This window comes from Eupeodes corollae, chromosome 1 (genome assembly GCF_945859685.1).
Source record: "Eupeodes corollae chromosome 1, idEupCoro1.1, whole genome shotgun sequence".
In the NCBI taxonomy this organism is placed as follows: domain Eukaryota; kingdom Metazoa; phylum Arthropoda; class Insecta; order Diptera; family Syrphidae; genus Eupeodes; species Eupeodes corollae.
Window position 1 is genome coordinate 208,736,968 of NC_079147.1, and position 12,875 is coordinate 208,749,842.

Below are 12,875 nucleotides of genomic sequence, written 5' to 3' on the forward strand. Positions count from 1 at the left end.
GAGTTACATTGAAAGTTTTTCAAAACTAAGATGGAGTCAAATGAAGACCTTTGTATATAAGTCCATCCCCATAGCTAATGAGAAATTATGTAAACTAAGTGATATACATAAACTGAAAATAAAGATAGTTTGTAAAAACATCATAGAAAGTTTGTTTTAACAACTACATAGCTTATTATGTTTGAATCTTCAGAATTATATTTAAAAAAGTATTGTGGCTTACGCAACTTTATTAACCAGTGTAATTTTTCATATTTTTTTTAATGAGTTTAAGTAAAATAACTTTTAAAGTGCAATAAAATCTAAAAAAAAATATTAATTTAGTCCAGTATTCAAAGAATTCAATTTTGTAAATTTGGTATGTCTTCAAATTGAGCTCGGATATAACAATTTGTCTGATATTGCAACATCAAAGACATTGGATTCTAGTCATGTACATGTACTATAGGTAATTGTAGGAATTTGTTGTTTCACAAGTTTTATACATTAAAATTGTAGTATATTTAAATATTTATAATTGTACTAAAATTAAATCAATTGTATGGTAATGCCTTTTTATTTATTTAAGTTGGTACAACTTAGAAATTATTCCAAATACTTAGATTTCCGAGGGACATCCATTTTGATATAGATCAGACTGGGTCTTCTCCTTCAACCTCAGCTTAGAGTAAGACGTATTTTTAATTAATAAAGAAAACTTGAATTATTATAGAATTGTAACCAGAGTTTTATTTCCTCAACATTAAACATAAAAGTGGCGACGAGGATTAAAAGACAAAACAGAAAATAATAATTTTTTTTTGTGTCAAATTGTGTCAAAGTACGGAAAAATCAAACACGTGCATAATGTCATCTCAGTCATTGGGAAAATTAGAGGAATATGAACCTGGTGAAGACTTCGAATCGTATGAAGATCGATTACGAATATATTTTCAACTAAATGAAATAAAAGAGGAAAGAAAGGCACTTATTCTCTTAAGTCTAATAGGAAAAAATACGTATGCAATTCTAAAAAATTTAGTCCAACCAAAAAAGCCAAATGATATTTCATTTGATAAATTGGTAAGTGCATTGCGAGACCACTTCGCACCAAGAGTCAACATACGAGCTGAGCGTTATAAGTTTAACAAAGCATTTCAACGTGAAGGAGAGAGCATCACAGAATTTATCATTCGTCTTAAATCTCTGGCTTCGACATGTGGTTTTGGCAATTTTTTGGAGGATTTGCCTTTAGTAGTAAAAACATCGACAAAGTGCTGTAAAGATTTCCAAGAGCCCGAAATCATGTCTCCGGTTCAACTTAAGTCAAGAGCTTTGGACGATGCTCTTACCGATCGTTTTATTGCTGGAATCATGTCTGAAGATATTCAGCGGCAATTATTAAATAATTCAAAGTTAAATTTCGAAGAGTGTTGTGAACTTGGGCTCAATATGGAAATGTCAAGAAAAGAAGCACATGCTATTCGTCCAAATCAGTCGGCAGAAGGTTGTCACAGAGTCTTTCAGCAGTCATCATCGTCAGGTTCCACCAAAAAAGACTCAAACAAAAAGGAAAAGCGCATGGATCATCAGGCAAAGTATACCCACAAAAAAGTAAATTGTCATCGCTGTGGACGGCAGCATAATCCAAGTACTTGCCCTGCAATCAATTGGAAATGTTTTACATGTAATCGATTGGGGCACACGTCAATTGTATGCAGGAATAAAACAACAAAAGCGCAGTCCAAAATAAATGTGGTTGATCAGATCATTGATGTGGACCAGATCAATTCAGTAAAGTCAGCTGAGCACGCTTTATTTTCGATAAAGGTAGAGAACCAGCTGCTGTGTATGGAGGTGGATACTGGAGCTTGTTCTTCATTAATCGGATTAGGAGAGTATAATAATTTGTTCTCAAAAATTAAATTAGAACCATGTATTGTAGATTTATGTTCTGTTACAGGTCAGAAATTAACATGCAAAGGGAAAATCAAAGTCCAAGTGGAGTGTCACGATAAAATGTATGAATTGGAGTTAATTGTCATTGAAGCTAATCGAGAATTTAAACCGCTGTTAGGCAGAAGTTGGTTGGATGTTTTGGTGCCCGACTGGAGAACAAAATTATTTGGAAATCTGGATATCAGTGAGTTAAAAGTTGTTAAAAAAGTGTCAAATGATAAATATCTAGATGTCATTAGAAAAGATTTTAAGAACATAATTGATCCTCAGCCGAAACAGTCAATTAAGGGGTTCGAAATGGACATTATTCTTAAAGAAAATGTGGTCCCAGTATTTCACAAGCCGTACGAGGTGCCTTTTCGTATTAAAGACAAAGTCAGAGAAGAGTTAAATCGATTAATCAGTATAGGAGCCCTGGAGCCAGTAAAGTATAGTTTATGGGCTAGTCCAATCGTTTGTGTTCCAAAATCGTCTGGAGAGGTTAGAATATGTGTTGATTTTAGGTTAACTTTGAACAAAAATATAGTCACGCAACATTATCCTCTTCCAAAAATTGAAGATATCTTTGCATCTCTGTCTGAATGCAGAGTTTTTTGCATAATAGATCTTTCTGGAGCGTACCAACAATTAGTTGTATCAAAGGCTTGTGTAGAATTGCTTACAATAAATACTTTTATGGGTCTTTTAAGATTTGTGCGTTGTCCAGCAGGGCTAAAGAATGCTCCATCAGCTTTCCAATCCGTCATGGATCGAATTTTGAAAGGTTTACCGAATGTTTTTTGTTTTATAGATGACATTTTAGTAGGAGGTGTAGATCAGGAGGATTGCCACGCAAATTTGTTAAGAGTATTAAATAAACTCAGTGAACATAATGTTCAAATTAATCCAAAAAAGTGTAAATTTTTTGTCGAAACAGTGGATTATTTAGGTCACAGTCTCTCTAATGGCTCGATTTCTCCAAATAACGAAAAAATAAAAGCAGTTGTTGATGCTCCAGCACCGAAAAACGTGCAACAGCTGCAGTCATATCTTGGTATGTTAAATTATTATAGCAAGTTTATACCAAACTTATCAAGTCAATTGAAAGAATTATATGGTTTGCTTAAGAAAGGAAGCGAGTTTATATGGTCCCCAGAATGTCAGAACGCATTTCAAAAGTCAAAATACCTTTTGTCAAGTAACAAAAATTTAGAATTGTATGATCCGAAAAAACCTATTGTGGTAGCGACAGATGCTAGCCCCTATGGAGTGGGTGCAGTGATGTCACATATATGTGATGGAGTAGAAAAACCGGTGATGTTTATTTCAAGTACTTTATCTTCTGCGGAAAAAAACTACTCCCAACTCCATAAGGAGGCGTTGGCAATAGTGTTTGCTGTCAAAAAATTTCATAAATATCTTTACGGTAAAGAATTTTTAATTGTGTCGGATCATCAAGCTCTAAGAGAAATTTTTAATCCAAAGAAGGGTATGTCAGGTGTTGCTGCTGCAAGGCTACAAAGGTGGGCAATTATACTTTCAATGTATGATTACAGAGTAGAATACAGGAAAGGTTCCTTGATGGCAAATGCCGATGCATGTTCAAGGCTACCATTAGAAGGTACAACTGGTATAGAGGAAGTAAAAATGGTAAATATGATAAAAAATTGCTCAGAAGAATTGAATATTAATAGCCAGGAAGTAGCAAAGAAAACGCAAGCAGATCCAATTCTTAAAAAAGTCTTTGAATATGTATTTCATCATGATTGGCCAAAAAGTATAAGCGATGATATTGCACCATATTTTCGAAAGCGAAATAGTTTATCGACAGAAAATCAAAGTATATTTTATGGCAACCGAGTAGTAATACCTTTACAACTTCAAAAATCTGTTCTTAACATGATACATGGAATGAATCATGCTGGTGTTGTTAAAATGAAGTGTTTAGCTCGGGGATATGTGTGGTGGCATATGATCGATGAAGATATTGCTAAGGTAGTACAGCAATGCCCACAATGTCAGTCAACTGCAAATGTTCCAAGGGGAAGTTTTAGTCCATGGCCAAAGTCAGAGTATCCATTTCAAAGGATTCATTTAGACTTCTTTCAGTTTTTAAAATTTAAATTTTTAATTGTTGTTGACTCATTTTCAAAATTCGTAGATGTAGTTCTGATGAAAAATACGAATGCATCAAATTTAATAAGTAGGTTAGAGAAGATGTTTGCAATTTTTGGATTGCCGTGTGAAATTGTGTCTGATAATGGGCCTCCTTTTGGGGCATATGAATTTATAAAATTTTGTAGGGTAAATGACATAAAGGTAACGAAATCTCCACCTTATCACCCTCAGAGTAATGGTTCTGCTGAGAGAAATGTACAAACGGTTAAGAAGGCTTTGAAAAAATTTTACTTGGAAAATGAAAAATTAGATATTTCCACGATGATTTCCAAGTTTTTGTTCAACCAAAGGAATACACCAACATCACCGACAAATAGAACTCCTGCGGAATTGATTTTCTCTTACAAAACTAAAACTAAGTTGGATATTGTGAATGACAAAAAACAAAATAATTTTGTTGATAAAAATTGTAATTTAAAAAAGGAGAATAAGTGTAAGATTAATGAGTCAAATGCTTTACTTAAAAATGAGAATCAAAAGTCAAAAAATTGTTATAAAATAGGAGATAAAATTTTATTTCTGAATCATTTCCGTAATAATTTTATTAAATGGATTCCTGGAATTATAATGAAAATATTAAGTAATAAAACCATGTTAATTAAAGTCAATGATGTTATCAAACTTGTTCATACAAATCAAATAAGAAAATCAAATTTGAATGATAAGCATCACCCAAGGGTGGATCCATTGCCAAGGGTTGTTGACCCCTTAGGTAAAGAAGAACAATTGTGTAAAGAAAATAATACAAATGTAAAAAGTTCTCTTTCAACAAATTACAAACAAAGAGACCGTACTAGATGGAAGTGGCCATCGCGGCTTAGAAGATGTGAACGATTAAAATCCATCAATAATTGAATGTAATTTTTTGGGAGAAAACTTTTGTTAAAAGAAGGGAAATATTGTAGTATATTTAAATATTTATAATTGTACTAAAATTAAATCAATTGTATGGTAATGCCTTTTTATTTATTTAAGTTGGTACAACTTAGAAATTATTCCAAATACTTAGATTTCCGAGGGACATCCATTTTGATATAGATCAGACTGGGTCTTCTCCTTCAACCTCAGCTTAGAGTAAGACGTATTTTTAATTAATAAAGAAAACTTGAATTATTATAGAATTGTAACCAGAGTTTTATTTCCTCAACATTAAACATAAAAAAAATGTTGAGTGCATTCAGGGTGGACTTTAGTAACATTCGTGGTTTAAGAAAGAATTGCTATGCCACATGTGTCCACAATGCATCAAACAGGCCAGCTGTTTTGGCATTGAGTGAAACTCAGATAGGTGAAGATTCCGATCATTCGGAATTCAATCTAAATGGGTATAACTTAATGAAATTATTTTTTCCTCATCATGGATTAGCCGTATATATAAGAAATGATGTTGCATACCAACTTCAGCCACAATATGGTTTGTGCTCTAACACAAACTTTATCCTCACACTGAAATCGTCATTGCGGGCGATTTCAATGTACACAATTTTCCTTGGCTTCGTTATTCTGGCCAGTCAACACCGGAAGGAAGGTATGTTGACATCTTTGCTGAGTTAAATCAATTAACTCATGCTTGTCGATGAGCCAACTCAAATCCCTGACGTTGCAGGTCAATCCGCCAACACCCTAGACTTGTTTCTTACCTCTGACCCTAATAAAAACACAATCAGTGTATTACCGCCTCTAGGTACATCAGACCATTGTATCGTATCTTCAAAATTCTCATGTCTAAAAAACTCAGTTAAAGAAAAAACTCCTATAGGAACCGTTTGGCAATATGAGAAAGCCAACTGTCACAATGAATTCTTCAGGAACTTTAACTGGTCACTATGCTTCCTCGATAGTGACGTGGATTCCAGCGCAGATATGGTTACAAATTTAATTCTTTGTGAAATGAGAAATTTTATCGGGAACAGGGTAAAATCTATCAAACCCAAAGAGAACTCATGGTTTGATTCGAGCTGTAAAGAGGTTATAAGGATCAGAGATGTAAGTTTCCGTTGTTACAAAGCCAATCCGACTGAGGAAAACCGGAATAAGTTCAAACAAGCTAGAAAGACATATAATGGTCATATTCGTCGAACCAAATTTTTGCATGATCAGAAAAAATACAAAAAATACTACAATGTCCCAAAGGTAGTAAAAAATGTTGGTCAAAACGTACGAAACACCACGTTCCAACGCTCGTCTACAATGACACTCCCTATGTAAGCTCGATTGATAAAGCCAATTTGCTTGCAGAACAGTTTGCTGTTAATTCGACGCTACGGGAAAGTGTCATGAGTGCTCCTGTTCTTGAGAGAGTAAATGATTCTATGGGACGAATCTTCTTTCGCACTCGTGCAGTTGCAAGAGTACTGAAAGATCTTGACATACACAAATCCACTGGCCCGGATAGTATCTCCCTAATTATTCTGAAGAGGTGTTCTTCTTCGCTGGCAAAACCATTGCGTAAACTTTTCCATCTTTCCTACTTTACAGGTCTCTTTCCGAGCGATGGAAAATAGCATTTGTCCAGCCTGTCCCTAAAAAAGGCGAATCCTCCTCTCCCTCTAAGTATCGTCCAATAGCGCAGATTAATTATCAGCTCAAGAAATATCTCGAAGAACGGAAGCTTCTTAATAACCGACAGTAAGGTTTTCGTAGCAATAGGTCCACTGGTTACTTCATGGTTCATCTCACCGAACAGTGGAACAAATCTTTTCATCGTTTTGGAGAAAGTAATATTATTGCACTTGATATTTCAAAAGCATTTGATAGAGTTTGGCACCAATCTCTCGTATCGTAAATGCGTGCTTTTGGTATTGATGAATCTCTTCTTCGTCGGATCAGAAATTCCCTTTCTAACCGTTCAATACAAGTTGTATTGGATGGTTACAAATTTGAAATTCATAAAATAAATGCTGGTGTTCCCCAGGGCTCCGGTTTGTCTCCGACATTCTTTCTTATATTCATAAATGATCTAATGTCTGCCACTTCTAATCCATTAATCTGTTTCGCCAACGACAGTACCCTCAGCTTCTCATATTCGTTTATAGATTCACATTCTTGTCCTTCGGATGTGGAACTTCAACAGCAGCGTATGATAAGCTCATTAAATTCTGATCTTGATAGCATTGTACAATGGTGAATCAAAAACCGTCTCCTGTAGCGTAACACACCCCCGATGCCACTATCTATGAGTGGCACTTGCATCCAAGAAACTAATCAACTGTCAGTACTTGGTATGTGTATCACTGAATACCTTTTATGGAACGATCATATATTTGATATTGCCAAAAATTCTGCCAGATGCCACCCCTCCTGATCTGGCTGTAATATACAAAGCCTTCATCCGTCCAAAGCTTGAATATAATTTGCATATCTTGGCAGGCGCCCCTAAAACAAGTTCAAATCTCTTGGATAGAATACAAAAAAGGGCTTTAAAAATGATAGGTGATAGAACTATGGTCAAAACATTTACATCGCTACAACACCGCTGCAATGTTTCGTGCCTTTCGTTGTTTATTGATATTTTTACAAACAATGTTCTGTTGAACTAGCCAGTTGCATTCCACCCCTTAAACGATTCAGCCGTAATACTCGCACTTCCAGGAATGCTCATCAGTTTACCCTTGAGCTCAATTTCGGGCGTACTGTCAAGTAAAGAGATTCATTCTTAAATCGCACATCGAGAATGTGGAATGCTTTAGCCAACTCTGTTTTTCCCTCCCATTTTGATGTTCAGAACTTTAAGACTAATGTGCACCGGTATCTCCTTTTAAATCCTTCCCTATTTTCCTAATGCTCACAATGTGTTTAAATATAAACATATAAAGGGTACTAATAACCCCTTGAGTGGCTGTAAATTATAAAAAAAATTAAACCAAGTCCTAACAGATTATTCAACATAGTCTTATGACAAACCGTGTTTTGTTCATACAACATTTTTATATAAAGTATTCTAAATTGACAGTGTTTTAAAACATAGAATTTAAGACACACAGTATTATGATCAAATAGTATCATACAGAATTTAATTGTACACAGTTGGTTCTGAAGACCAGGGGGGTCATTTCGTAAAACTATCGCTTGACTAAAGTCGCACCTCAAGTAAGACGATAATCGTCAAAGTGATATCGCCAAAGCGGTTGCACGATAGCTAAATAAGTATCCTCTGTCATTGATTTCCAAATACTTTCTAAGCAAATTGAAATACAAATATTTCAGCGTAAATGAGTTTTGTTACAAAGTGAAAATGAAAACACGGAAAAAAATAAAATCAAAATGGTTATGGAGACAATTATGAGATAAATCAAACCCTCTATCTCTTCCAACCTATATTTGAGCATTTTTGTTTTTTCTTTCTCACTTGTAAAATAATCTTAACCATTATAGTTTTGTTCTTAAAAAAAAAATTGGGTGGCGCGACAGTCCGTTGAGAACCAAGGCCTAGTGACTTACAACTCTCAATCATTCCTGTGTGCGAGTAATGTTGTCAGGAAGACCAGGGGGGTCTTCCTGACAGTTTATATGCCGACTCCGAACGGCTAATTTTGAGAAAGCACTTTTTCATGACAATAGTTACTCTTGGAGAATTTGTCAATTCCTCGCAAGAGGCAGTACCCGTGAAAAGACTTTAGATGGCATAGGCAGGGATCGAACCCAAGACCTCTAGCATGACAGTCCAACGCACTAACCATCATGCCACGGGTACCACCAGTTTTGTTCTTAGCTTTTCAAAAAAATGCCTTTATAATTTCAATAATATCAGGCATAAATAACATCGTCGGTGGCAAACAATAAAAACAGTAACAGTTACAATAACAATAAACCCCACAAAATAGTTTGTAAGTTTGGTAAAAAGCAATTTGTTGCAAATAACCACAACATCTTATAGAAAAAACTTAAGTTTAATAACATTTTCAAGGTTTCGAATAAGCATTATGTTTTGTTAAGGTTATTTTGACATTTCAGTTAACTGAAAACGATAGACGAGATGATAGTGACAAAGTTACGTTTTGACGATTATCGTTCCAAAAATTACGGAATGACTCCCCAGTATTTCTTTCACTTAAATATTTCGAAATACTGATAACTCTAAATTGAGTTTAACTCTATACTCCATTAAAAACTGCATTTGCTAATATAGCAAGTCTTTTATATGTTTGGCCGTTTAGTTATTGTTGATGGCAAAGTTTTTAAAAAGTTTATTATAGAAGATGCAGTTAGAACAACTAAATACCACTTCTAGTTTGCCAACAACTAATTAAGTTTTATTAAAGAATTTACGTAACGACCCATAAACTCCAAAGAATGTTAATAAAATCATTAAAAATGCATAAATAAGTTAATTCATGAATTGATATTTAATTACATTATTATAATTTCTTCCTTGTTAGCATTCCTCTTGAAATTTGTAAAAGTTCATTTAATCGGAATTAAAATTCACTCTAGTTTTTTCTTTGTTGTCTTTATAATGTTGAGTAGGAGTGAGAAGACCATAATTTAACGACTTTATAATTAGATTTCAAACAGAATACCAAAAACCTACCTAAACACAAAACCTCTGCTGTCTGTTCGAACTCATAATAATAACATTTCAAGTGTATGCCTTATTCTAATATATCCACGTGCATTCATGGTGCAATAAACAAAGAATGCACCTAATTACATCGATGACATTGTTTCTCAATTATCATAGTCATCAATTTAGGGGCCCACACAAATACCAAAGAAAAACAAAGCAAATGATATCAAAAAGAACGTATGTATTCCATAACATTCAAGTACGGAAACTCCCGGTTTTCCGTATCTACGGATAAATTACTGTTTAATGTCAGACTAAGGCCATCCGGAGTTTTTTTTTGTATAATAAACGAATCCAATCTTCTATCGAATCCGAGAAAAACCTGAATGTAAACAATGTTGCTGGTTCTCAAAACAAATCTAAATAAAAACTGTAGAAAAATAAACAAACATACAGTAAAAACATGTTGGGAATTTTGTGTGTATGTGTTTATTTTGAAAGAATTTTCTAATTGAAATGGTGTTGAAAGAGAATTATTCCCTAAACATGTAGCTCAAGGCCTAGCAGCTGTATTCAAGTTGCCGGGATTGATATTATGATGCTGAAACATTTCTCTCAATTTTCCTTTCTTCTCTGAGAAATCAAATAATTGTTGCAAGAGAATATCGGTGAGGAAAATACCAGGGAGGAATAATGTTGCATACAGCTTCAGTTGAGGCAACATTTGTATCTTAAGAAACGAAATCAAAATAATGCAATCGTCTTTTTGAAATCTAGACTTGAACTTATGTAAGTCTCACAACCACAAACTAAACTAAACCGTTTCTTCGTCTCAAGGTCCACAAACAAAGAACTTCTGAAACAAACATAAGGAAAAATCATCAACTATGTAACTTTATTTCTTGTAACGTAGAACAATCTGGTGAAATTCACCTTAAAAGGGAAATTTCTTGATAACCACGAATCAACCGATTTTGATCCTTATTTCCTCTGAAATATAATCCACTTTGCTCTCTGTTATCAAGTGAAAATGTATGCGTGAACTATATTATGCTCTTTAGAGTAATTTCCTTATGAGTAAATTTTATCCAGAGTTGGAGTTGTTGTCATCATAAAATTGCAACCAATAAATAAATTAAGAATGTTTAGATTCATGAAATATTGCAATGCAATCGAAAAAGACATTGACCTTGATTTTAATCATCATCTTTTCTTAACCACCGAAGAGAGAAAAGCAATCATATACAATTTTTTGATTTATTATTGTTTTTCTTATTATTATATGCATATGAAATATAAGCATCAGTGCCATGACAATAGTTCCTATATGTTGTTGCAAGAGAACAGAATACCGAACGATTAGATTATAAAACATGCTATGTTTCGATGGCGCCACGATATGTTGAGAACTAAAGCCGAACTCCTAACCATTCCATGTTTGTGAATCATTTTAGGGAAGGAAGGGACCTACAATTATATGTCAAATCCAAACGGATAGTTGGAGAAAGAAATGACTCTTTTTGAGGATTTGTCAATTCTTCGCAAGAGACAGTACCTATGAAATTAACCTTTATAGGGGGCACAGGCAGGCATTGAAGTCAAAACCTCTAGGATGACTGTCCAATGCACTAACTATCAAAACGCGATTACTAAGTGGTGGAACTTAAAAGTCCAATTCAATTGTAATTTTGTTTTTTAAAATGTAGCTTTCTCGACAACTGTTGGGCGCCATTTATTTCGCTATTTTTTTCTCATATTTACAAATGAAGCTTTTAATTTGTTTTCATACTTTTTTTAAAGGGCCTATTTTAGCAGTAGTCAAAAGTTTAAAACAATATAATTGTATGAAGTGAACACAAACCTGCAGGAGGTATAAAAACAGTGAATAGTATTTTAAATGTATAACTGATTACATGGTTTCTTAATTCGTTTAAATCTAAGCTTTTGAAATTGGAGTAGATCCTGGCATTGAGTGCCAATTGGGGAATTGCCACCCTTATTTAGCCTTAAGGTGCTGCTTCGATAAAAATGTTACGTCTTCCAGGGACAAGATTGTATGGAATGAACACAACTTCCATTAATTCAGTTTAAACTAAACTCTAGGATAGGCTGATAGGATATATTCTTCGCAACATTTAAATTATACATGTTGCATGAGTCCGGTTTTGTATGCCTTTTATAAAAAAATGCATTTCGGGAAATATGTTTTCGAAGTGTTGCAATCATTTCACGTTTGGAAACATTGTGGAATGTAGGTTTCAAACACAAAAACATGTCGCATTTAGAAATGTTACAACAACATGTTGCTAAATTTCGTATAGTTTATAAAATCTAACAAAATATCATAAGAATTATGAAGTTTTATTTATAAGTAGTATATCTAGGAGTATAGCCTTGTTATTCAACAGAGAAGCTTGAAAGTGAGAAAAAGACTGAAACTTATCTTAATACAAAAAAGCTGATGCAATTAAATGAACAAGATGTACAGTTAGTAAGATAGTAATTTTGTGGGTGTAATAAATAAAGTAACGAAATATCATGAGATATATCCTAAAATATCTTCAAAAACCATTCCTATAACCACAGTGAAAAAATATATTATTTTTGAAACTTCAAAATCTATTCATCGAACCAAGTGTGAGAAACATAATCTATATTTCAATCTGTCATGAGTATGCCTAATCCTCCCACATTGAAAAACGATAAATCTCAAAATCAATGCATTTGAAATTCCTACACTTAAAAAACAAATTGCTAAAAATAAGTAATCTAATTGCATAAAGATTTCCTCTCATCAATCTCACTAGTTCTCAATTATTACCTTAAATTTACCCGGCATTTTTCAATCCCTCCAAAGCGCAGGTTCCTCATACAGATAGACACCAAAACAACAAAATGTTGCCAGAAACCTACCATCAAATTTTCTCTCTAAGTAAATATCTAATTTAATACCTATCTACAAATCAAAGGACATTCTCAAAAATAACCAACAAAAATCCCATACTCCTGCTTTTTTCTACCTGCAAATTTTTGAATCCTGTCGCCTGATTGAAAAACAAAAGGCATATCATCAGCAAACAACATTTTTGAAAAACACAATAAATAAAATGTTGCAAACATCTATTCCATATAATAAAAACACGCACCAATACAAAGAAGAAATTGCCGACAAATACATAGAACCGACCGGATCTGGTTTGCTGGTTTTTGGTCGTTCGTTCGTTTCGTTGTTCGTTGATATTTTTTCAGAGATACATTCTCCCTGGCAAAACAA

General features: G+C 33.8%; 1 protein-coding gene across 1 annotated transcript; it reads left to right on the forward strand.

The window, feature by feature from the left end:
- The first annotated feature begins 846 nt into the window (after nt 1–846).
- On the forward strand, nt 847–4,124 carry LOC129948397 (uncharacterized protein K02A2.6-like). The gene is made up of 2 exons (XM_056059391.1): nt 847–3,983; nt 4,079–4,124. The coding sequence occupies exons 1-2, from the start codon at nt 847–849 to the stop codon at nt 4,122–4,124; spliced, it is 3,183 nt and encodes a 1,060-aa protein (XP_055915366.1).
- The last annotated feature ends 8,751 nt before the right edge of the window (nt 4,125–12,875 follow it).

Coding starts and splice junctions, on each gene's coding strand:
- LOC129948397 (XM_056059391.1), top strand. CDS start 847: ATGTCATCTCAGTCATTGGGAAAATTAGAGGAATATGAACCTGGTGAA. Junction 3,984..4,078: donor AGTTTTAGTCCATGGCCAAA/GTCAGAGTATCC, acceptor CAAAATTCGTAG/ATGTAGTTCTGATGAAAAAT.